This window comes from Bos taurus, chromosome 22, assembly GCF_002263795.3.
Source record: "Bos taurus isolate L1 Dominette 01449 registration number 42190680 breed Hereford chromosome 22, ARS-UCD2.0, whole genome shotgun sequence".
Lineage (NCBI taxonomy): Eukaryota > Metazoa > Chordata > Mammalia > Artiodactyla > Bovidae > Bos > Bos taurus.
The window spans coordinates 32,964,226-32,987,665 of record NC_037349.1 but is presented as its reverse complement, the minus strand read 5'-3'; the positions used below and the strand labels follow the sequence as shown (position 1 = coordinate 32,987,665).

The window sequence follows — 23,440 nt, the reverse complement described above, 5'->3', positions numbered from 1 at the left end:
ACAATTCTTCCCCTTACTAACAGTGTGAACATGGGCAAGTTACCTAACCCTCCTTTGATTCCATTTCCTCCTCTCTAAAACGTCAGTAATACTTCTCAGCTCCCAAATAGTATAAGTTGATGTGTCTATATGTTGCAAGTTGATATGTCTACTTGTGCCTATATGTTTCAAGATGTTAAGCTTCTTGGTCTAAACTGCACAAGACCAAGGAAATGGCCAATTAAAAGATTCCAGATTATTGCCTAGTGGTTTTATATCAACTATGCTCTAGGCTGATGCATTTCAGAAATGAATTGATCTTAGGATGAGTGTGTTTTGTGGATTTACGTACTGGACGTGCTTTAACTCTCTGCACTGAGGGGAGACATTGTTCAAGAAAGTTTGCAAAATAAGACTTACAATTGAAAGGAGGTAATTTCAGTATATTCCTTCTTATAGAAAGGGGTTCTTATGACCCAACAAAATCGTATAACAGAAAGCTGCTGCTGCTGCTAAGTCACTTCAGTTGTGTCTGACTCTGTGTGACCCCACAGACGGTAGCCCACCAGGCTTCCCTGTCCCTGGGATTCTCCGGATAAGAACACTGGAGTGGGTTGCCATTTCCTTCTCCAATGCATGAAAGTGAAAAGTGAAAGTGAAGTCGCTCAGTCATGTCCAACTCTTAGCAACCCCATGGACTGCAGCCCACCAGGATCCTCCATCCATGGGATTTTCCAGGCAAGAGTATTGGAGTGGGGTGCCATTGCCTTCTCCGATAACAGAAAGCAGTACACCTTTACTCAGAATTTTACATTAAGCCCTGTTGTTACAGTGATAATTTTTTTCTTTGAGAAAAGTTGTCATCTCAGAAATTGAAATGAAAATGGTGTTTGAGCTTGGTACTTGAGACTCAAGCCAACTTATAAATTCAGAGCATTAGAAAAAAATTCCTTAAGCCTGTCTTCTCCCCAAATCACATCAATTCAAATAAATTTTCAAACTCTCTCCTACTGGCTGGGACTCAGGTAGAGATCCATTTCAGCCTGCTACAGGTAGAATGGAAAATGATTTTAAATCAACAATAAATAAATACTAGAAGCCCTTGCTTTTGTTACTCTGTTTCTCTCTTTCTTTTGATGGCTGATTTTCAGTCCTTTCCCAATTTCTTTCTTTGCTCCAGCCAGCCTCAGAAAATACTTCACCATGAGAGCAGTTTCTATATGTGTTCCTTTTCTTGCTCAAATAGTACATCGAAATGAATCTTAATAGTTTAGCAAAATTGAATTTAGCTTCTCTAGACCATAACAGTTAGTATTACTCCATTGTGAGCATATCTGGATTGTAATTAAGAAAATTCAACATTACCACTGACACTGAATTGCTCTGGGAAAATGCCTAATTTACATACAGCTATGCTAGTTTGGTATCTTCCACATCTGGTGAGTTGTGAAGGAAGGTGTGACTATGCATGCAAATTGGAGACACACACAATGAGGACAGAAAACCACTCTCAGGACTGTCTATATGTCAATTGAATTTCTGAATCTGAATGCCAAATAAAAGGTCACTCTTTGACGATCGTGAATATTTAGTAGTTGGTGGATAGAAATGGCAGGATCTGGCCTAGGCACAAGTATCTGCATTCATTCATTCATTCAGGTAGTCCAGATATTTATTAAATACCTTCAGTTTTACTTAGGATTGTATTAGCTGGCAAGTAACAGAATCCCCAACTGTAATATCTGGAGTAATAGGAATTGATTTTTCTCGGATAACAAGAAGTCCAGAGGCTTGGATTGTTGATGTTGATTTAATGACATAAGTGCCAGCCTTGCAGCCATTTTCCTGAACGTTCCTTGGTGAGAGCCACTGAAGTTGCAGCTGTCATTTAAATATTCAAGACAGGAAGTGGCAGATGAGGGGGCAGGTAAGGAGCAGGCTGGCACTGAACTTTGTAGAACTGGGGTCTAGGATGGCCTCAGCCACAGTCTGATGGTCGGCAGGCTAATTACTCCAGGAGGGCATCAGATCGGAGAGCTCTTCTCAGCTCACATGACCTTTCATCATGGTCAGCTCAGCATTCCAGAGGGCAGCAAGCCCCAAGCAAGCAAAAGTATTTTCGATCTTCCTGTAGTGTTTGCTAACTTCTAATTAGGTAAACAAAGCACATGGCCAAACCCAGACAAAAGGAGTGAGGAAATAGACTTCATTCACTTCCCGATGCAAGGAGAGGTGAAGTCACATTTTAAAGGGTGGACACAGAAGAAGAGGAAGACTGTGCAGCCATTTCTACAATCAAAATGAAAAGGTAGTACCACCTGACATAAAGAAATAGTAAATACAAAAAATAAAAATCAGTCAAAATTACTAAATTCAAGAAGACTCTACAAACCACCATGGTAACCACAGTCGTCCCCACCTCCTCCGAGGTCTGTAGCCCTCAGATGGAGAAGTACTTTTCTGGCTTCTAGGTATTGCTGTTGAATTTTAGGAACACGTTACCTCCTGCTTCCAATTTAGGTAAACATAGAGATTTTCACAGAGAAGGCAGTGGCAACCCGCTCCAGTACTCTTGCCTGGAAAATCCCATGGATGGAGGAGCCTGGTAGGCTGCAGTCCATGGGGTCGCTACGAATCGGACACAGCTGAGGGACTTCACTTTCGATTTTCACTTTCATGCATTGGAGAAGGAAATGGCAACCTACTACAGTGTTCTTGCCTGGAGAATCCCAGGCACGGAGGAGCCTGGTGGGCTGCCATCTATGGAGTCGCACAGAGTCGGACAGGACTGAAGCGACTTAGCAGCAGCAGCAGAGGTTTTCATGGAGAAGGCAATGGCAACCCACTCCAGTACTCTTGCCTAGGAAATCCCATGGACAGAGGACCCTGGTAGGCTGCAGTCCATGGGGTCACTAAGAGTCGAGAACGACTGAGCGACTTCACTTTCACTTTCCACTTTCATGCATTGGAGAAGGAAATGGCAACCCACTCCACTGTTCTTGCCTGGAGAATCCCAGGGACAGAGAAGCCTAGTGGCTGCCGTCTATGGGGTTGCACAGAGTCAGACATGACTGAAGTGACTTAGCAGCAGAGGTTTTCAATTTAGCATGAAGAGTAAGGATGTGTGGCTTGAGGCAGTAGAACTATCATTCTGACCTTTTTGCAGCTGGTTGCATCGAAAATATTGCAACATTTATATTGCTGGCTTTCTTTGATTTTCTAGCCTTCCTTTTACTATCATCATGAACATGAAAAGCTGCAAACTGTCAATGTTGTGAATTTACCCATATATGTGGTAATTTCTAAAGGCTAATTCTGGTTGTTTAAATAAATTTGTTTGATATTTAGGCATTAGGTATTTAAAAATAAGGACCTTATATCATTTTTCATTTGCTCATCTACCTTAAACTCATCATAAAGCTTTGACATCACTTTTATGTCACTCAGACTGCCTATATTGAATGATGATAAGCATAGAACATATAGTCTATAGCTATTTTCTGATAAATGAAGCTGAACTTTTCCAAACTATCACAACAATTCCACCAAATTGACCATTCTAGTTGTAGGGCATTGTATAAGAAAACATAAAGAAAGCACCAATTGTTATTTTGCATTTCTCAAGGGATTGGTGAGTGAAGACATATGCCAAAAAGATACTGCACAGTTCTTGCTGAATTATAAAGATAACCAGTTATCAAAATATTTTGCCATTTCAAACACATACACACAAATAAAATTAGATTCAAGAGCACTCTGTGATCAGGGTTTACACATCTCATCCTCACATGAAAGTTGGGTTATGTTTTCTGAAATTAAATTAATTATAATAAATCAGAAGGCATCAAAGTCTTCCCCAGAGACTGTGTGAGCATGGTAGCATCATAGTGTGTTTTTGTCTTATTTTATCAAACATTTATGAGACAGGCGTATAAAGCACTGACTGCCATAGGCTCTTCATCCAAGCTTCAGCTCAGCTCAGCTCAGCTGCTCAGTCGTGTCCAGCTCTTTGCTACCCCATGAGTCACAGCACGCCAGGCCTCCTGTCCATCACCAACTCCTGGACTTCACTCAAACTCATGTCCATCGAGTTGGTGATGCCATCCAGCCATCTCATCCTCTGTCGTCCCCTTCTCCTCCTGCCCTTGACCTTTCCTGGCATCAGGGTCTTTTCCAATGAGTCAGCTCTTCGCATCAGGTGGCCAAAGTATTGGAGCTTCAGCTTCAACATCAGTCCTTCCAATGAACACCCAGGACCTATCTCCTTTAGGATGGACTGGTTGGATCTCCTTGCAGTCCATGGGACTCTCAAGAGTCTTCTCCAACACCACAGTTCAAAAGCATCAATTCTTCGGGGCTCAGCTTCAGTCCTCCCCATATTTCCATGCTCTCAATTGTACTTTGACCAACCACACATAACATCCTAATGAAATAAGAGAAACAATGTTTCCCATTCAATTCCCCAGGATTTGGCTTCTAAGGCAATAGGTAAAGTCATGTTTGAGACACTTCTCTCCAGCTTACTGTCAATTTGCAAAGATCTGAAGAGGCCTAAGAGGTTCCGGGTGTCCTGTTCTCTCTCCCTTGTTTGAAGTCTCCCTCAGTGCCAAGAACATCTCACTGGGAGTTTAAACTTGCCTTTAATCTAATCCATTTAGAAAATGACTCACAGTTTATGGAATAAAATCGAGAAAATTGATACCTTTTCATTAGGCTGACAAAGTCTTTTCTACTGCTGGCATCTGATATATGTTTTCTGTTTAAATTTTATTTATATCAATCTTCTCTAGTGGGAGCAAAATTAAAATGAAAGACCTTACGATCAGTGTGCAACTTTCCCATTACAGCTCAGATAGCAGGCACTGGTTTTGCAAAGGATCTTGATGCCAAGAATTTTCTGAGAGTAATTTAATATTTGAGATCGCTTACAACCTGGAACCAACCAAAGTGATAGTTTTGTATGTCAATAACTGTAAAAGTGATTACCTTACCTATGAAAAGGAAAAAATGGTACTTAACTAATATTATTTGATTCTATTAAATCTGTAGCCAGTCTAGAAAATAAACTATATTATATAATCTAATAATAACCTTTAAAGTTACCTTTTCAAATTGAGAAATAAAAATATCCCTCCAAGGAGCAGTTTCCTACATTGTAAGAACAGAGAGCTAGCATCCAAAAGTATACAGATGTATAAGTGTCTTGAAAGTTGCTTGTAAATATCATTTTAAAATCTGATTTCCCCTTTGATTTAAAATGCAGAACCATTGTGGAGTTCTTCTTTATACCCACATCAGTGTTAACCCCTTTCCCCATTTATTGCCATGAATGTAAACGGATTGAATTTACAATCCATAGGGACACAGAATTTCAGAAGGACAGCATAAGTGCTTGTTCTTTCAGAAATAGCAAGATTTTCCACACCAGGTTGGCTAAGCCTGAGCGATCCATGTGCAGTAGCCACATACTATCCACTGGAGACCTCCAGGAGATATCAGAGCACACTAAGGACTCCAACGTAGTGGTTTTGGTTTTGTTTGGGGCTTAGTGCCTTCACTATGCCATTCTCTCTTTATTCTGTGACAGCGCTGTCAGTCAGATTTCTTCAAGGAGGAATTATTCACAAATAAATTGAGACCTTATTATTGTATTAGGTCACTCTCTTGATAGTCAAGTTGGACTATGAAAGTTGGCAGTTAACTAGGCTCGCTAGGTAAGCAACATGTTCCTGTAACTTGTTACCCCTCAAAAGACAAACAAAATCCATAATTCACTGAAATCATTAGCAATGCAAACAAGTATTGGTGTAGCTGTGCAGAGAAATGGGTTCTTTCGGTGGGAAATACCAGTTAGTATCAAGTTTCTGAAGGACTCATTGATGATGTAAATATCACAAGCACCAAAGTGAAATCACTTGGTCATGTCCACCTCTTTGAGACCCCATGGACTGTAGCCTGCCAGGCTCCTCTGTCCATCAGATTTTCCAGTCAAGAATACTGGAATGAGTTGCCACTTCCTTCTCCAGGGGATCTTCCTGACCTAGGGATCAAACTCGAGTCTCCTGCACTGCAGGCAGACTCTTTACCATCTTAGCCACCAGGGAAGCCCAAGCACCAAACATTTTTTTTTTTTAACCTTTTGACTCAGAAATTCTACTCCTTGGATTTCATGCTAGAGAAATAAATATGTTGCAAAGATGTATGTGCAAGGTCATTCATATAAGCATCCTTTCTAATAGCAACCAACTCCCCCCCCGCAAAAATACGACTTTCCAATAATAGGGGATAGGTTAAATCAGTTATGCAGCCCTCCTATGGGATATTATGCAGGCATTAAGATAATGATGCCTCTTACTTAATAATAGGCATGGGGAATGTTTGTGATTTAGTGTTTAGGTTTTAAAGAAGGGTACAGACAGTACATGTGGTATGATATGGTATGTGTTGGTAAATACATTTATTCAAGCAATTTAAATATATATATTGACCACCTACTATGTGCTAGCACTGTTCTAGCCATTTGGATATACAAAGTCCAAACCTTCATGGAGCTTACCATCAGGTGGGAGGAAAAGACAAGTATTAGGTCAATAACATATTCTATAAATTCGGGTAGTAGTATGTGCTATGAAGAAAAGCAAAGCAGAATATGAGGGGAAGTGGCGAGTATGAATTAGTTTAGATAAGTTATCAAAAAAAGGCCACTTAGAGAACAAAGAATTGGAATTAGGCCGGGTAATGTCAATTCTTGGAGAAGAAAATGGCAACCCACTCCAGTACTCTTGCCTGGAAACTCCCATGGACGGAGGAACCTGCTAGGCTGCAGTCCATGGGGTTGCTAAGAGTCAGACACAACTTAGTGACTTCACTTTCACCTTTCACTTTCATGCATTGGAGAAGGAAATGGCAACCTACTCCAGTGTTCTTGCCTGGAGAATCCCAGGGACGGGGGAGCCTGGTGAGCTGCTGTCTATATGGTCACACAGAGTCAGACTCAACTGAAGTGACTTACAGCAGCAGCAGCAATGTCGATTCTGGAGAAGGAATGGCAACCCACTCCAGTATTCTTGTCTGGAGAATTCCATGGACAGAGGAGCCTGGTGGGCTGCTGTCCATGGGGTCGCACACAGTCAGACATGACTGAAGCGACTTAGCATGCATGCATGCTTTGGAGAAGGAAATGGCAACCCACTCCAATATTTTTGCCTGGAGAATCCCAGGGACAGAGGAGCCTGGTGGGCTGCCGTCTATGGGGTCTCACAGAGTCGGACACGAATAAAGCGACTTAGCAACAGCAGCAACAAGGATGTCAATTCTGGGAAAACATAGCCCAGACAGGTGGGTAGCCAAATAAAAAAGAGAGAGCTTTACAGGTGTGCAGAAGAGCTAAAGGGGGAGAGAGATGGTAACAAAATGGGGGGAGATGGGTGGAGATAGGGATGGTGGAAAATGTGGGTTGGGAGATAGGAGGGGCCAAGTGATGTGGATCTTTGAAAGCCATTGTAAGGAGTTTAGGATTTATTCTCTATAATGGGGACTGTTGGATTAAAGAGATGAATGATAGGAAATTATTTGCATTTTTAAAGATCATTTTGGATGCTATGTCATGAATACTCAGAGGGAAATTCTAGGAAAAACATACCCAAATGGAGCAATTTATCTCTGCCTAATGCAATTAGGTTTATGTTCCTTTTTCTAATTATCTGTATGCTTTGAATTCTAGAAAAGAATATTTATTACTTTTAAAATTAAGGAGGGGAAAATGTAAAGTTTTCTATGGTTGGAAAAAATAAGAACAACAAAATTTCACTTCCTATTTACTGTAAACTTCAGAGTTAGTCTTTAACATAAAATGTTAAATTTGAGAATATGAGAAATGTACAGGATTTTTTGTCTAATAACTGATACTTTGTGTTCTTTCTTAACCATATATTTTAAATTATGTACTTACATAAATTCAATATATATATATGAATTAAATTCAAAAATAAAAGCATCAGTTTAAGGAAAGCAAGACTAGCATCCAGTGTTTGAATTATACGCGGATGTGTGAAGAGAGTTGTCATGTATTAAAAGCACAAAATAAACCAGAGACTCCAGTCCTGGTGTCCAGACCACAAAGAAGGATATTACTGCTGGCAGGAATTAGGAGTGCTCCCTTAAACTGGCAAAGGGTCTGAGAATTCTCTTCCCAAGCAGACAGCCTTTTTTTTTCCCCCCTAAAGCACTGGAGATGATACCCTGCATCCTGATAAGACAGCCCATGACAAGTACAATACTTTTTTGTGTTTTATCTTATAATTCAGGTAAAGTTAACCTTTTACCTCATAAGAAATGTATTTATTTGCTTCCGAATGAAGATACTTTGGTGATTACTTGGTGGTTAGATTACCTCCTCAGTGAGGACTTCTTTCCTGCCATCATGCTGACACTCTAAATCAGATCAGTTTAGTTTCCCTTAAAGCATATAGTATTTTTCTACATATCACAGTTTGTAAACACATGTTACCCCATCATTACATACAGTGTATATCTCCCACAAGAGATTGTGTGCCACTTTGGGGTAGAAACCATGTCTCTTTTATGTCCAGCACAATACTTAATGAATAGTTTTCAAATGAATAAAAGATAACTTTTTTCTTCAAATACGTTCAGGGAAAACTATTACTCAAGGAGACTGTACCACATTTATCTTGTGGCTTTAAGTATGGCCCATTTCATAATCCACATCCTCACCTCTACCCTCACCAGGATAAAACTGCCTCAGTTTGAAAAGCACTAGAATAGAATTAGTAGAGGAGAAGTAATGCTTATCAATTCTATCATCAGCTATTAATTCTGTATATGTCTCTGAAATATATTATAGGTCCTATAAAGTAGTACAGTCTAATCAGTACAGTAAAAAAGAAATATATGTCTCACAAAACTGGGATAAACTTCCATTAAAAAAGGCACTCATTCTCTGTAAAGACAATTGCATGAATGCATACATAGCTGGCTAGAACACATGGATAAATAATAGTAATAATTTTCCCTGTGTTGAGCTTTAAGCTTATTAGGTATTATGCTAAGTATCTTATTTCATCTAAAATTCACAATTACAGTGGTGATTTTTATTAACTCCATTTATAACTCAGGAACCTGAGACTTGAACCAAAGAACTTTCAGAAGCCATTCTACCAATAAGTGATGGAGTTAAGGTTCAAACCTGAGTCTCTCTATCACATACCCAAGAGTTTAGAGTCTTAACCATTCCCCAATCCCTCCAAACTGGATCCAGTTCTTAAATGTGAGCTTACAGGAAAGAGGGAGCTCAGAATATCTACAGACAATGGTATTCAGTGCCTTTAATTTTCTGTTTCCTTTGATAAAGACAATCACAAACAGGGAGTCACTGCAGGTCTTTTGAAGAAGAGCCTCGTAACAGCTGTTCCAACAACCTGTGCAAAAATGGAGGCTGGAGAGCTGTCCCATTCTTCTAATGGAGTCCCAGCCATTGCTTTAAATTGTGTGACAGGTTGCACAAAAATGAGCCTGGAAATTTGTCATGATTGATGTACTTATAACCTACTTCTGGGAACATGAATGCAATCATATGTTCAATCATTTAATTTATGCTCAAACTCTCATAGAAGCAAGCTGAGAGTTTAGCATAATATTGAAGAACAATGGTGTAGTTGCTAACTTTGTGAAGAACTGCCTTTTCACTTTGGGAATGATTTTATTCTTTTGAGTACTAAAATGATGCTGATGATAATGATAGCTAATATTTATTAAACATTTGCTGAATGCTAGACAATACTAAGTGCTTGGGATGAATTTCTCATGTGAACCTCACAATCCTTTGAAATAGTCACTATTTTTTCTTTCTCTTTATTGTTTCATTGTTTTATTCATTCACTTATGAGTGAATGAACCTGTCTTAAGCTACTGTATGCCATTCAAAGATGAATGTAATATGATCTGTGCCCTCAAGGAATTCACTACTTAGTGAGTAGAGGGAGTATGCATGCATATGAACTGTTTGCTGTCACTGTTGAGTTACTAAGTCATGCCCTACTCTTTGCGACCCCATGGACTGTAGCCTGCCAGGCTCCTCTGTCTATGGGATTTCCCAGGCAAGAAAACTGGAATGGGTTGCCATTTCTTTCCCCAAGCGATCTTCCGAATCCAGGAATCAAACCCAGGTCTCCTGTTTGGCAGGCGAATTCTTTACCCTTGTGCCACCAGGGAAGCCCCTGGCACATGAGCTAATAAGTTAATAATTAGTGTCCAGTGTGGTTAGGATTACAATTAACACGGTTGAGATACTGGCAACTGTGTTTCCCCCACTTGTTCCTAACATCACTTTCCGCTCTACCATACTTCACGATTCTAGAGCAGGCATCCAAAAATCAAGACCTGTCGCTTCTCTGTCTGAATGCAGCGGTGCTTACCTGGCATTTCAGGTGCTTGCTTCTTCCTTCTTGCATCTTGCATATCACTGCCAAATTCATCTTCCCCCAGTCACCCCTATAAATAGGTCCTCCCTTTGCTTGGAAAATCAAGAATATTCAATGATTTACCTTTCCTTAAAAAATAAGTTAATGACAAAACAATTTTTTTTAAGCTCAGGCTCCTTGCTTTAAGAAACTTCTACAACCTTACTAAGAGTTTCTATTTTCCTACTGCTCCCAATCGTGAGGCTGCTGTTCTAGTACATTATAATATTTACTACTGGAGGAACACTTTTTGTTCATTTATTTCTCTTTACCATAATTCATGCTAAAATGCTAATAGTGTTCATACTGAAAAACCCTGAGCTAAGCTGTGGGCTCTTAGGGTACGGACAATGTCATGTTCATTATTTTATTACTCTCAGCAAATCAGGGAGCTTTGACTAGGCAAAGTACCCAATAAATATTTGCTGAACCACAACTCAAACATATCTACTGAAATGATTTTTAAAAAGGACAATTCTTAGACAGTATTTTTTAAAATATATATTAAACCCATTGATTATTATATCCCATTCTATTTTCATGGGGAAGTTCCTCACAGTGAACGACAACCCCAAAAATTAAAAAACGGGATTTCTGCTCCATTTACAATTGATCACCAAAAGATGGATTCACTCTCCTTTTATAGTCTCTCTTCTGCTTGATAGCAATAGGACCTGGTATAAGGGCAAAATCAAGACTCATGATTAAAGTGGCCTTAGTGATTTTAAGAATCTCTCAAGGAAAGATGAACATTCTTGAAAAAGTTGAAGATCAGATATTTTCCTGAACATGGCACTTTCATAGAATCTCAGAATCCCAGGGTTAAAAGGGACTTTTAAGGTTCTTTTTCATAATCACCACAGATAAGAGAGAGTTGGGTTTTGCAGCTGATATTTAATTCAGTTCTAAGAGAGAAAAGTTCTTAGAGCAGTTAGGCATCTACCTCATATGTTTCTTATGGATTCACAAAGTGTTCACTAGTGGGAATTTCTCTTAAAATGCTATGGCAAATGAAGCAACATGTAGCTGAGACTAGGAAAAAACAAGTGTGATCAACTGTTCCTTCCCAAATTATTTTTTAAGTTAATTTTGCAAAAAAACTGAATGTTTTTGTTTTCTGCAAGTGTTCAGGTTGATACAGAATTTATTTTCAATAATAATAGAGCAGAAAGAATTCATTCATCCATTCATAAGTCAATACATGTTTTTCTTAGAGAACTATGATTTTTAAACTCACAACTAAAATAAGCTAGCACTATCATGGTGCAAATCATGGGTTTTTGCGGTCAAGCAGGCCTGAATTCTTGTGTAAATTTCTGAACTTCTCTACCTGTGTAAACTCGGGAAAGTTACTTAACCTTTCTGGGCTTTATTTTTTTTAATCTAAAAAAACAAACAGTCTCATGATATCTACTTCATAAGATTGCTTTGAAGACTGAAATAATACATTTAAAAGTATCTAACAGAGAGACACACAAGAAGTATTCAGAAATGTCAGTTATCACTTGTATTATTGAACTGACCATTATAATGCAAGGTATCTTAGAATTATTTATATTTACAGTTTTATTATTATACTTATCTCTGTAATAAAAATTATTAAAAACAACTAACTAGCGTTAATATTAGCTCATTTTATTAAATCCAATTGTTCATTCCTTGTCCAATATTCAGAAGGTTTTCAGTAGCTTCCAAATTGGGAGAAGAGAAGGCAATTTTTAAATCCTTTCTTTGTGAATTTTTTAAAAGATATTTCAGGAAATGTGAGTTCAGAAAAAAAGGTGGGGGGACGAGAAACTATATTTTGACCTAGGCCATAAAATAATAGGTATTAAAATGACTGTGTAATGCACAAAGCAGAAACAACACAGGTCTAATAGCATCTTAAGAAAAGCGATCCTGGAAAAATGAACTAGATTGTAAAAAGCCGGAGGGAATACCAAGTCATCAAACTCCATGTAGAAGAAGCAACTGTAATACGAATTTTTCAAGACCATCGGCAGATCTGGGACATTTTTATTCTTAAAAAAGCTTTTTCTCTTTCCCTCCATGCTGGTGGGTCTTTATAAACTTGAATTAAAAGTGATACTCAGGATTTGAGGTGCATTCCTTTTCCTACAGCCTACGTGTTCATTCGGGAGATATTAATGCTTGAGAGAAAGGGGAGAAGCTGCTTTGTTAGCTTGCAACAAAGTAGGTCAGCTGTGAGAGGGCAAAGAGCAGTCTGAAGAAGACAGAATGGGGTCCTTTAGAAAGAGGCAAAGATACTAACGGCTGACCTTACCAGCAGTTGTTCATTATCTGTGAGCCTCTGTGAATGGAGGGGGACAAATGCTAAATCTAAGACCTTTGGGAAAGGCAGTTTCCCCTCCGAGCAAAGATCATAGGGTCTCTGTTCTTGATGGTTGAGATGCAGGGCACAATACTGAAATATTAGGTGGGCTTTAAGGGGACAAGCGTGGCAAGTGTCATTGGCTTGTGTGTGACCAAACTCTAGCCAGAAGGGAGCCTCAACCTGGAAGCTCTCAAGAAGCACTGCCAAACACTGACTTGTATCTTACGTTCCTGAAAGCTTTGCCATGTGGTTTTATTCCCCTTAACACTACATATGCTTTTCTTGCTTCCAAAATATATGCTTCTCTATTTAGTATTGTCAACCTATTTGTTCATACAAATAAGGCCTCTTAATTCATAACAAGATTCTTCTTCTACTCCATATCCTGATGCTGAATCCTACTATTAAAAAGAAAATTATTCAAAGTGTTCATAGTCATTTTGGACACTCTAGAATAGTCATCCCCACCATTTTGGTACCTGGGACTGATTTAGTGGAAGACAGTTTTTCCACAGACTGGGTGTGGGGGGATCTCTCAGGATGATTCAAGAGCATTACATTTGCTGTGCCCTTTGTGTTAGTTGCTCAGTCGTGTCTGACTCTTTGCCACCCTATGGACTGTAGCCCGCCAGGCTCCTCTGTCCATGGAATTCTCTGGGTAAGAATATTGGAGTGGGTTGCCATTCCCTTCTCCAGGGGATGTTCCCAACCAAGGGATTGAACCTGATTCTCCTGCATTGCAGACAGGTACTTTACCATCTGAGCCACCTGGGAAGCCCTTTGTGAACTTTATTTCCAATGTAACGCCACTGCTTATCTGAAGGTGAAGCAGGTCCATGGTCCAGAGGCTGGAGACTCTTGCTGTAGAGGATTTGTGTTTCCTGTTTTTAGTCCAAGTTTTTCAAAAATGTCACATTGTTTTGCATATGGATAGAACAATACGCAAGATTTTACTTCCTCTGCTTGCTCTATCCAATAGAGTTGTGTTTTCTGTGATTTGGTCTAGTCTACATGTAAAGTGAAGTTGCTCAGTCGTGTCTGACTCTTTGCAACCCCATGGACTGTAGCATACCAGGCTCCTCTGTCCATGGGATTTTCTAGGCAATAGTACTAGAGTGGATTGCCATTTCCTTCTCCAGGGGATCTTCCCAACCCAGGGATTGAACCCGGGTCTCCTGCATTGTAGACAGACACTTTACTATCTGAGCCACCAGGGAAGTCCGTCTACATGTAAGGTGTATATCAAATGTAGGCAAAGTTACCCTTGGAAAAAAAAATCTTTAAATTGACCATAAAATAGAGAAGATATGATTTTGCATATATAATCCTGCAGAATAATTGTTTTTCAAAGGGAAGTTTGAGGAAGACTGAATTCTAAAGGAGAGGAAGTGTGAAATAAGAAAAGTGTGGAAGAGGGAAACTTAAATGCAGATAAATGTCTGGATGTTTAAACCATTCTGCTTCTGAGGTAGCAGTCTGATCTCTCTCATATACGCTGGATGGATAGAGAATTTTAATATGCTCCTGCTTCCCTATACCATGAACTCCATTTCATTTTAACATTAATGCCCTGTGATATCAAGAGATGTCCTGTGGGTTCTTTGTTGTTTTGAGACAAAACATCATGGTAGAGACAATGTGGGAATGTGAGGGATTGAAAAGTGACTCTATTTTTTTTTTTTTTATAAAGACCTAGAGTTCCAGTTCAGTGTAAAGACAGCCATTTGGAAAGTATCACAAAAGAAACACTCACAGATATGTTAAGGATTTTTCATGAAAAAGCCAGGTGAATTTGATAAAAAATAAAAATAAAAAAGCCAATGCCCTGAGGATCCTCAGAAACAACCAATGCTTATGCAGAAATCATTTTCACTCAAGATATTAAAGCTCTGGGGCTGCTTAATTTGTACTGAGTGAATCCAGTCTTTAGTTTTATAAAATCTCATTATCCAAAAAAGTGTGCTATAAATCCAGCCACTAAATTCGTCGCCAGCTTCCTAATGTGGTCATCCTTGGTGTCACCCTAAAAAGTAGAGCTGTTTTATCAGAGGCTCAGGTTTTAAATTTCCACTCATATCCCCTCAAACACATTGAAAGGAAACACAGTGAAAGCTCACATCGAATATACTTTTGACTGTAAACAAATAGTTTCCTTTATTATCACTGTTGGTTTTAATTTCTCAGGCTTTCTTTTGTACTTTCCATCAATTTTTTTTTTCTTTTTTCAGTAGGCCTTTGAAATTCTCAAAGACCCTAGGCTGGGAGATAAACCCTAATGCTGGGGGTGAATAAACTGGCCTTTCTGAAAAAGAACAGCTCAGTCAGTCATTCTAAAGAACATTTAGTCCTTTTGTCCCTCACACTGAAAAGAAAGTACCAAATCCTTGATCTACAAAACTAACACAGAAGTTTCTCTAAAAAGTGAGGTCGCCATTCTTCATATTTTCATCATACAAGGAGATTCTGGACAAAATGTAGCTTGATGAAACCAGATGGCATCATTATATTTGCATTTTAAGATGTTTTAAGTTAAAATCTTACTCTTCTTAATAGTGTTCTTACCCAATCATGAAAGGTTCAAAAGGACCTAATGCATCTCATAGAAAATTAACATCTATAGAAGGACACAGTCTCACGCCCAGATTGGATGAATTGCAAACAAACTTGTTTCCTGTCTTTGCACAGCCTCCATTGTGATCGGGAAATGGTGGTGTGAGATGGAGCCTTGTCTAGAAGGAGAAGAGTGTAAGACACTCCCTGATAATTCTGGATGGATGTGTGCTACAGGCAATAAAATCAAGACCACAAGAGTAAGTTGTTTTCTTTTTTTGGAAATGTCTCATGCATGTTACAGACTGTACTGTTTGCCTTTGTGTTGTATAAAGAACACCCAGAGAAGCTTCGAACAAGAGAGAAAGAAGCCTTTTCCCCAGCAGAAACTATTTTTGACGGTTCAGATCAGTGTCCATCCATCAAAGAGAAGTTAGAGATTGAACTTGACTTCTCCATCCTGAGCAGTTTAGTGTTTCTGTTATGGACTCATAAACAAAGCTAGGCTGCCATCACCAAAGGGAAGAGGGGCAGTGAGGCGGGTATTTGGATAATGCATTGGACATCTTTGGTGCTCAGAATAGATAATAAAATAAGGATCTTGCCTAATTCATCCAGACGGTTTTCTAAAAAGTTCTGCATTTAAGTACTGCCATTTTCTAAAGGTTGTTTAAAGGAATTTTTGATGCTCTTTTAGGGAAACGAAAGGTTTCTCTGATGTGAATAATTGTTCTTTGATATGTGTGGTTGAAGCAGGAATTGGCTTCAAAATATGTAATGATGTGTATCAGGCTACCCAGCCCATCAGAACTGGTGTCATGAGGCTGGAACAGGTTAGAGAGGCCAGTCTAGGCCAGTTGTTGACTCTGTAGTTACTGGTTGATAAGAAAGTTTGAAAGTTTTAATGGGGGTACCGAGGGGGGTTCTTTAGGGTATGCAAGACGGTAACTATTCACTATACAAAAGTCTATTAGTACAAAAGTCTATTTGTATTTTAAGTCAGTATGGTAATACGTACATGAACCATGAGAATATCAGCCCTGCTATCTGTGTATATGTTGCAAGTATTGGGTAGTTTTTAAAGCAAGCTCCACTAGTTAAAATTCCAATGTGTTGAACTTGTAAGTTTCCAAAAGAATGATCTGAATTTCAAAGGGCATATCTGATTCCAGCCCCTAAATCATGAGTCTTAACCTGGTCTTTCTTCTCAGAATTTTCCTTTCAAAACATAAAATTGGTTCTTGGATTTTTATGATGCAGAAAACATAACACTTTATGAAACTTTTTATAAGTGAAGACTCTGTTTTTCTAGTTTAGTTGCCTATACTGACCACATTAGCCAGTAAATGGCTCTACGTCCCTGGCTTGCAGCCAGAAGGCTTGTCGAAACCATCCTATCTTGTTAACCTACAAATTGAAGGTGCCAAGAAGTCAATCTGGAATATTGTATTTCATTCCAATGAAACATCTACAGAAGAGAGTGTTTAAAACTGAACCTAGTTTGTGCTACTTACTCCAGAAGTCATCTTAATTAGCTGGTCTGGAGTATGGATTTTTGGTTTCCCTTTGGTTACATTTTTCATGAAGATGATTTTACCAGATAATTTGAAGATACCCTTGCAAGTTAGTTTTAAGCTACTCTGGATTTTAGCCAGTATGGTTGGAAATCAGTAGCCGTTGTTTTGAACATGTTGTTGACATACTCTCTGCCAAATCTCCATTCCCTATTCCAGTGATAACCAATCACCCTATATTGATGGTAATCCTTGTTCTCATAGTACCTTCAGACTTAAAACTCCTTAAAGAACAATAACACAAGTCAAAATATTTCAGAATTTAGATATGTAAAATTCCAAGAGTACCAATGAGAAGACTCTTTGGCTGACAGAAAATAAAACAAAAGAGAGAAATCGTTAGTGCTGCTTATTTGTGACCCATGTCATTTTCTTTTATTTGGCTTTCATGGAGTATATTTTAAAACCATCATGCTTGCAGTAATACATCCTAGACATTCTTCTGAATCACCAAAGTATGGTGTGGAATCTGATAATGGTAATAGAGTCAAGTACGCACTGTGTTCGCTATGCCACCGGGTGGGTTGAACGCAATCCAAATAGTTGAACAGTATAAGAGAAATAAATCACCCTTACAGGCAGTTTAAAAGCAGAAGATGCACCTGTTTCTGGTGTGTGTATCTATTTCAGGCAAGGAAATAAGAGAGTCCTCTATAGCCATGTGTGTGGCACGTCAGCCAACTAAGAATTCTCAAGTCTCTCTTTAGAGAAGGAAAAAGAAGGCAATAGAAAAAGCTGAATGTTTCAGACCTTACGAAAACCCAAACACTGCAATTGACATATTTTCTTCCCCCTTCTTTACAAAGAAATTCATGATGAAATAAACACTTTTAAACACAAAAGCCACAAGTTAAGTCCAAATGATATACACAGGCACTCCATCCCATATAAATGGATAACACAAGTCCTTAGATCATATGCTCTAAAAAATAGGTTTTATATGAATTTTTCTAGTATGCCTTGTGTGTTTTTCCCCATCAGAGTATAAATATGCCTACACACTTCAAATGTTGATTCTAGCAACTTAACTTTTAAAAGTTTAAGTCACAGATGTATTTTAATTAGGAATCATATGTTTTCATTGTTCTTTAAGAAGTAATCTTTAGGGTAAAAAAGACGTTATTAAAGTGAAAAGAAGAATAAAAAAATCACCTCTTTTTGTTTTATGGGTAAGATTTGTTCAAAGAGTTCTTTAAGAAAAAAACAAAAGCAGAAAACTGAAGAAACATACTCAGATTGCTAATGGCAACTGTGAATTTCCTGCAAACTTATTTTTTAAAAGGAGCTTCAGTGTAAAGAAATTTGCAGGAAAGATTCCTGGGACTTCAGTCTTTCTCACTACACTTTTTTTTTCCATATAAACTCCCTATTATGTGAGTTACTTCCCAACTAATCATACTAAGCCAAAATTCTCAGCATTTTTTGAAATGTCGATAAACAAAAGATGGTTTAAAGTGTGCTCTAATTTAAATTTTTAGGATGCTCATTTTTCAAGGAAGGTGGAGACTAGAAATTCAGTATTTCATTTAACCCACCAGACACCACAGAATATAGACTAGCCAGGGTAACAGGCCACAGTCTGAAGGAAAATCTTGGGGAAATTGGATCTGGGTGACAATAAAACTCAGAAGGAAGGAGAGAAGGTAAGTGGAATCAAGCAGAAGCTTTCCTTTCAGGAGACTTGGCAGAATAAATCATAGGGAAAGAGGAAACTTCCTGAATGCCACACCATGGAGAGAAAGTAATCACACTTGAGAGGTGCTCCAAAAACATGGCATGGGCACAGTAAAATAGATGCCTTCTGAGAAGAAGCTTGGTGCATCTGGGTGAAGTTTCTTGGCTAAACTTTAACACTGTTCCTGCTTGATCATAGCTTCAGTTGTTTTATCAAATTGCTTTGTTAGGAATTTGGAGCTAGACTAAACTACCTAAATATTGACTAGAGATTTTCTTTCTATGATTTTAGATATCCATTAGTTTATCCCTTTTCTTTAAACTGATATATGAAAAACGTAATTTGGCTAAATTTTACCCCTGTTCCTACTTGATCATGGCTTCAATTTTTATTATTACATTGCTTTGTAGGTAGTTTGTAGCAAGACTAACCTGCCCAAATATTGACTAGGGATTTTTTTCCTATGGTTGTGGCTACCCATTGGTTTATCTCTTTTCTTTAAACTGATGGAGGAAAAGCATAAGTGTGAAAGGTGAAGAGGCTATCATCCATATTTTCAGGAATGAATCTACTCCCTTGTGCATTCAGGAAGAATGACTTAATTCAAAAAGCTAGACTTCCCCTTTTGAGGAAATAAGTTGTCTGACAATGCTGTAATAATTTATGTGTAGAAAGTGAACAATGATTGTTTGGGGACAGGAGGAGGAAGGGAATAAAATGAGGACAAATCCAAAATCACTTGGGAAGGAAAATTAGTAGATTAAAATACCAGAACGTAATCTGGTTTTATATCTGGGGAAATATCAAGCAGTTTTTTGGATTTCCTTCATCCAAGTATGTTAATGTCTTTCACATTAGTGAGGAGATCAACAGTTAGTGTACACTGTAAAGTCTCATTCCCTAAGAGTAAATTACAGACCTCAGATTGCAACCTAACCCCTCAGATTACACACCTAACCACAATAGCCATCTTTTCAGATGTGGTATGCCCTGTGACTCACCCAGTGCAATTCACCAGAGTCATTTGTCCACAGCCTCCTGGCCTTATCCTCCTAATGGCTTTGCATATCTCCACCCATTCTAATCACCCCAATGTTTTTTTTTTTAATATTACTGAGGAGTAAAATACCAGCTTTGACATATTCCAGCTTCTTCACTCAAAATTCCACCAGGCGTGAAAGATTCTGAGAGTCTTGACAGTCTTGATCTCTAGTCCATTCGTTTTGCAAGAAATGTCTGAGAGAGAGAGAGAAATGATGGGGAAAGAGGGGAGGCTGGAGTGGGAGTGGTATTCAGAGATCGCAGGAAGGAAGAGTAAGCTATCTTCTTAAAGAATAAAATATGCTATCAAAATTGCCACAAATGATCCAAGTGTGCTCGTTCATTTCTTTAACTAATAAATAGTATTAAACCTCTATTATCTAAAGTTAAAGTCTTGGGAATGTGATAATGGTCATGACATGGCCCCTGGTCTTCCATGAAGAATAGAGCCGAAAGTCGGGTGGGATGGGGAGAGAGGGAGGGTCATTACAGATTTTTTTTTAAAAGGCAATTCCAGATCAGTTTCAGAAACATCTCTTTCTCCTTCCTTTTGGTGGAAAAGAAGACAGTGAAAACAAATGTCATAAACACCACTGGACTATAAGAAACCAAAGTTTTAAAGTATCTGTTATTTGTATGGAAAGAGTAAAAAATAAATGTGTGAAGTTTTCTTATACATTCTGCCCCTGACCCAACCAACTTTTGAATGCAAGCATGTATTATCATTCCTACCTAACCCTGAAAGCTTTAAATGGACTTCACTCCTGGACTCAGAATACTCAGTTTCTAAAGCTATAAAGAATTAAGAGATGATGAAGGAAACTGTTTTAAGTCCTAGAACTCTAAAATAGAACCTTCAACTTTATTAGAACCATCATCATGCTCTAAACCGGTGATTCTTCATGCATGCATCCTTCGGAATATGAGTCTTTGGGACCATTATTTGAATGGATTGAATGACATCAGTGGTTATAGAAGTATACCATTGATTGCCCTTGAAAACGATATCATTGTTTGAGTGGAACAGTTTCTCACCTTGCAAAGGTCTCTTAAATTCCTCAACAAATGTGATCCAACCTTGGCAATGACTTCACCTTATGCCACCCCTCTGCATCTTACGAGTGACCAACATGACGAGGCTAATGAATTTCCTTCTCATGAAATTCTCATCAGACAGACATAGGAATAACTACATAATTTACAGAAAGAGTTCAGTGCAAAATGAAAACACAAAACCCCTTTTTAAAAATTACTAAGAATTTCAAGATGGCAGTTGTAGGTCATTAAACCAAGTGTGAAATCCTTTTCGGCACGGGGCTCCCCACAGTTACGTAGGTTGCATGCCTATGACCGCAGTCTTGCTTAACCATTGCTCCAAGAGTCTGTGTCCTCACTTGTGGCAAAAAGTAATGAATTGATTAAATATGATGGCCTGTGCATGTGCTTTGATCATCGTTTGAAAACTGCTGCTCTAGACTTGAACATTTTTTATTTCGGTGCACTTGAAAGAAGCAACATCCTAAAAATTCCTGGTGTCCTTAATTTTCCTCCTAATCATCTTTCTTTGTGCCTTCTTTTCCTTCTTTTCTTCCTGAATTTTCTTTCTTTCTCTCTTTGCTTTCAGATTCACCCAAGAACCTAACGGAAGCATCTGTTATAGTAATAAAGGAAAACCAACTCTGCGAAAATACGTTTTAAAAAGTTAAAACATCTTATACATTAGAAGCCAAATGGATTTCTTATTTGCACTTTGACTGATTACCAGATAAGCACAGTGATTTTACTGTGTATCACAGAGTATCCTAGAGTGAGAAGACCCGAAGTTTTGGCGGTACCATGGAAAGTGGGTTAAGGAAAAAAAATGGGTTTTCTCAATGCAAATTTTTTGGGATTATGAAGAACGATCAACTATCTTCTCATTTGGATCTATAGTTACTTTGTACCACTTGAAATACATGTATATACATAATATTTTGAAATATTATATATTCTCTTCAAGAATTGAACTGTACCACAGTTTGAGACGGCTGGTGTACCTCTTTGAGTTTTGGATGTTTTGTTTTGTTTTCTTGTCATTTCTTTTGCTATTGGCAAGGAAAACATGTGCCCTTTGGAGAGGTGGGCATGGCACTGACACTGGAAGGCCAGCTACAGGTGGACTCCTGGAATCTGAGGCATCAAAACAACACTGAGTCAAGAGCTTCCTTCTGTTTCTACCAGATGGCCCGAGGAAGCTCATCATCCTGATTTATTGTTTTCTATCCTGTGCAATATTAGCATGCAAGCTTGGCTTACACAACCATACTTTATATTCAATTGATATAACCGTTCTAACCTCTTCCAGGAAAATATTTTTAGAACTACTAGCTTTTCCACAGATAAGAAAAATGAGGATTCTTGAGGGAGCCACTCCACCATGCTGTTAAGACTCTGGCAGAGTGATGGTCAAATATGGATCCCTGTATTAAGTTCTGTAAATACAGTGTCTTAAGGCTTTGTATAGCTATCTTAAACTGCAGAAATGTCCTCTGATTAAATCCAAAGTCTGACATAATTAATAACATAGTGCTGTAGCATTGAGTCTTATCATGGCACCTCTTTCTACATTTGATTTGATTTTTCCAAGAGTATTCAGAGATCTCTTCTGATGAGATGGAAAGACTGTTAAAGCAGTTAGGTTTCAGAATGATCTGTGTGACCAAATGTTGGACAGCCCTATTAAATTGCTAAATAACTTCTTTCTAAATCACTGTGTCCTCTTCATTTGCCATTTATTTTTCCTCGATCAGCATTAGCCAAATCCAGAGAACATTCATGTAGCGACACATAGTCCACAAGAATTATTTGCACAAGGTCATTGCTGCTATCATAACCAATATTTCCAACTCTAATATTTGAAAACTAGAAATTCATTACTAGAAGTTCAATGTTCTCAGCCAGCAAGATGAAATGTCAAATCCTATTATTGGGCTTCCATAGTGGTCACCTGGATGATACATACAGGGCTCAGCCCCCCAAAGATCAATTTGTGTCCATCTTCTTTTTTTAGAGTTACTTAGCTGACACTTTTAAGAAAGACTATCTACTTAAATTCTTGTTTAAATAGATATTATGTTAGCACTCTGGTAGAGTGTAATATTACTGTACATTCCTGTTACTTATCATATCACACTGCAAGTGTGTTTTTTCCCTCCAAAATCTTTTCTCCAGAATATGTGTTATTAGGGCCTGTTACTAGATCAGCGGCACAGTGAGTCTCTTAGAGTGGATTTTTCAGTTAACCTTTGGGTAAAATCCAGAGGCTTCTTCATCTTTTCTAATATACCTTGAAATCTGATTGAATATATAAATACTCTAGGTGGATTTGTTCTGCATTTTGAATGTCTATAGAAGCATCCAAAAATGGAAATGGAAACCTTATTGCAAAATCTGAGCTTCCTAAACACTTTAACAAATATTTTCTAGGAGGTAGCATAAAATTCATACCAACAATTCAGAATTGCTTGAATTTTGTGGTCCATATCCATGTACCATGTAATACGTTACAAATTGATTTCATCTATAAATTTCAGAGGTGAAAACTGAAGTCATAAATCCCAAGATTTATCTAGAACAGTACATCCCAAAATGTGGAGCAATAGATTTCTGTAATCAAATATATTAGGGAAATTTTTTCCAACAAAATAAAGTAGAAGTATTCGAAGGGATTCTCAGAGCCTTTAATACATCAAAAGATACTGTGTGTCCTCAAGAAAGACTAAAACAGGGGGAGTAAAGTAAAAGGCTTCCAGAATCCAAACATGTT

At 38.2% G+C, this 23,440-nt stretch overlaps 1 protein-coding gene across 1 annotated transcript in view; it reads left to right on the top strand.

Annotated features, from left to right (window-relative positions):
* Nucleotides 1–22,381, top strand: part of TAFA1 (TAFA chemokine like family member 1) — a 508,893-nt gene extending 486,512 nt beyond the window's left edge. Inside the window, 2 exon segments of the mRNA NM_001099727.1 lie at nt 15,481–15,605; nt 21,260–22,381. Coding sequence (NP_001093197.1) covers nt 15,481–15,605; nt 21,260–21,277 — 143 coding nt within the window. The 3' untranslated portion in view covers nt 21,278–22,381.
* Nucleotides 22,382–23,440: the final 1,059 nt, after the last annotated feature.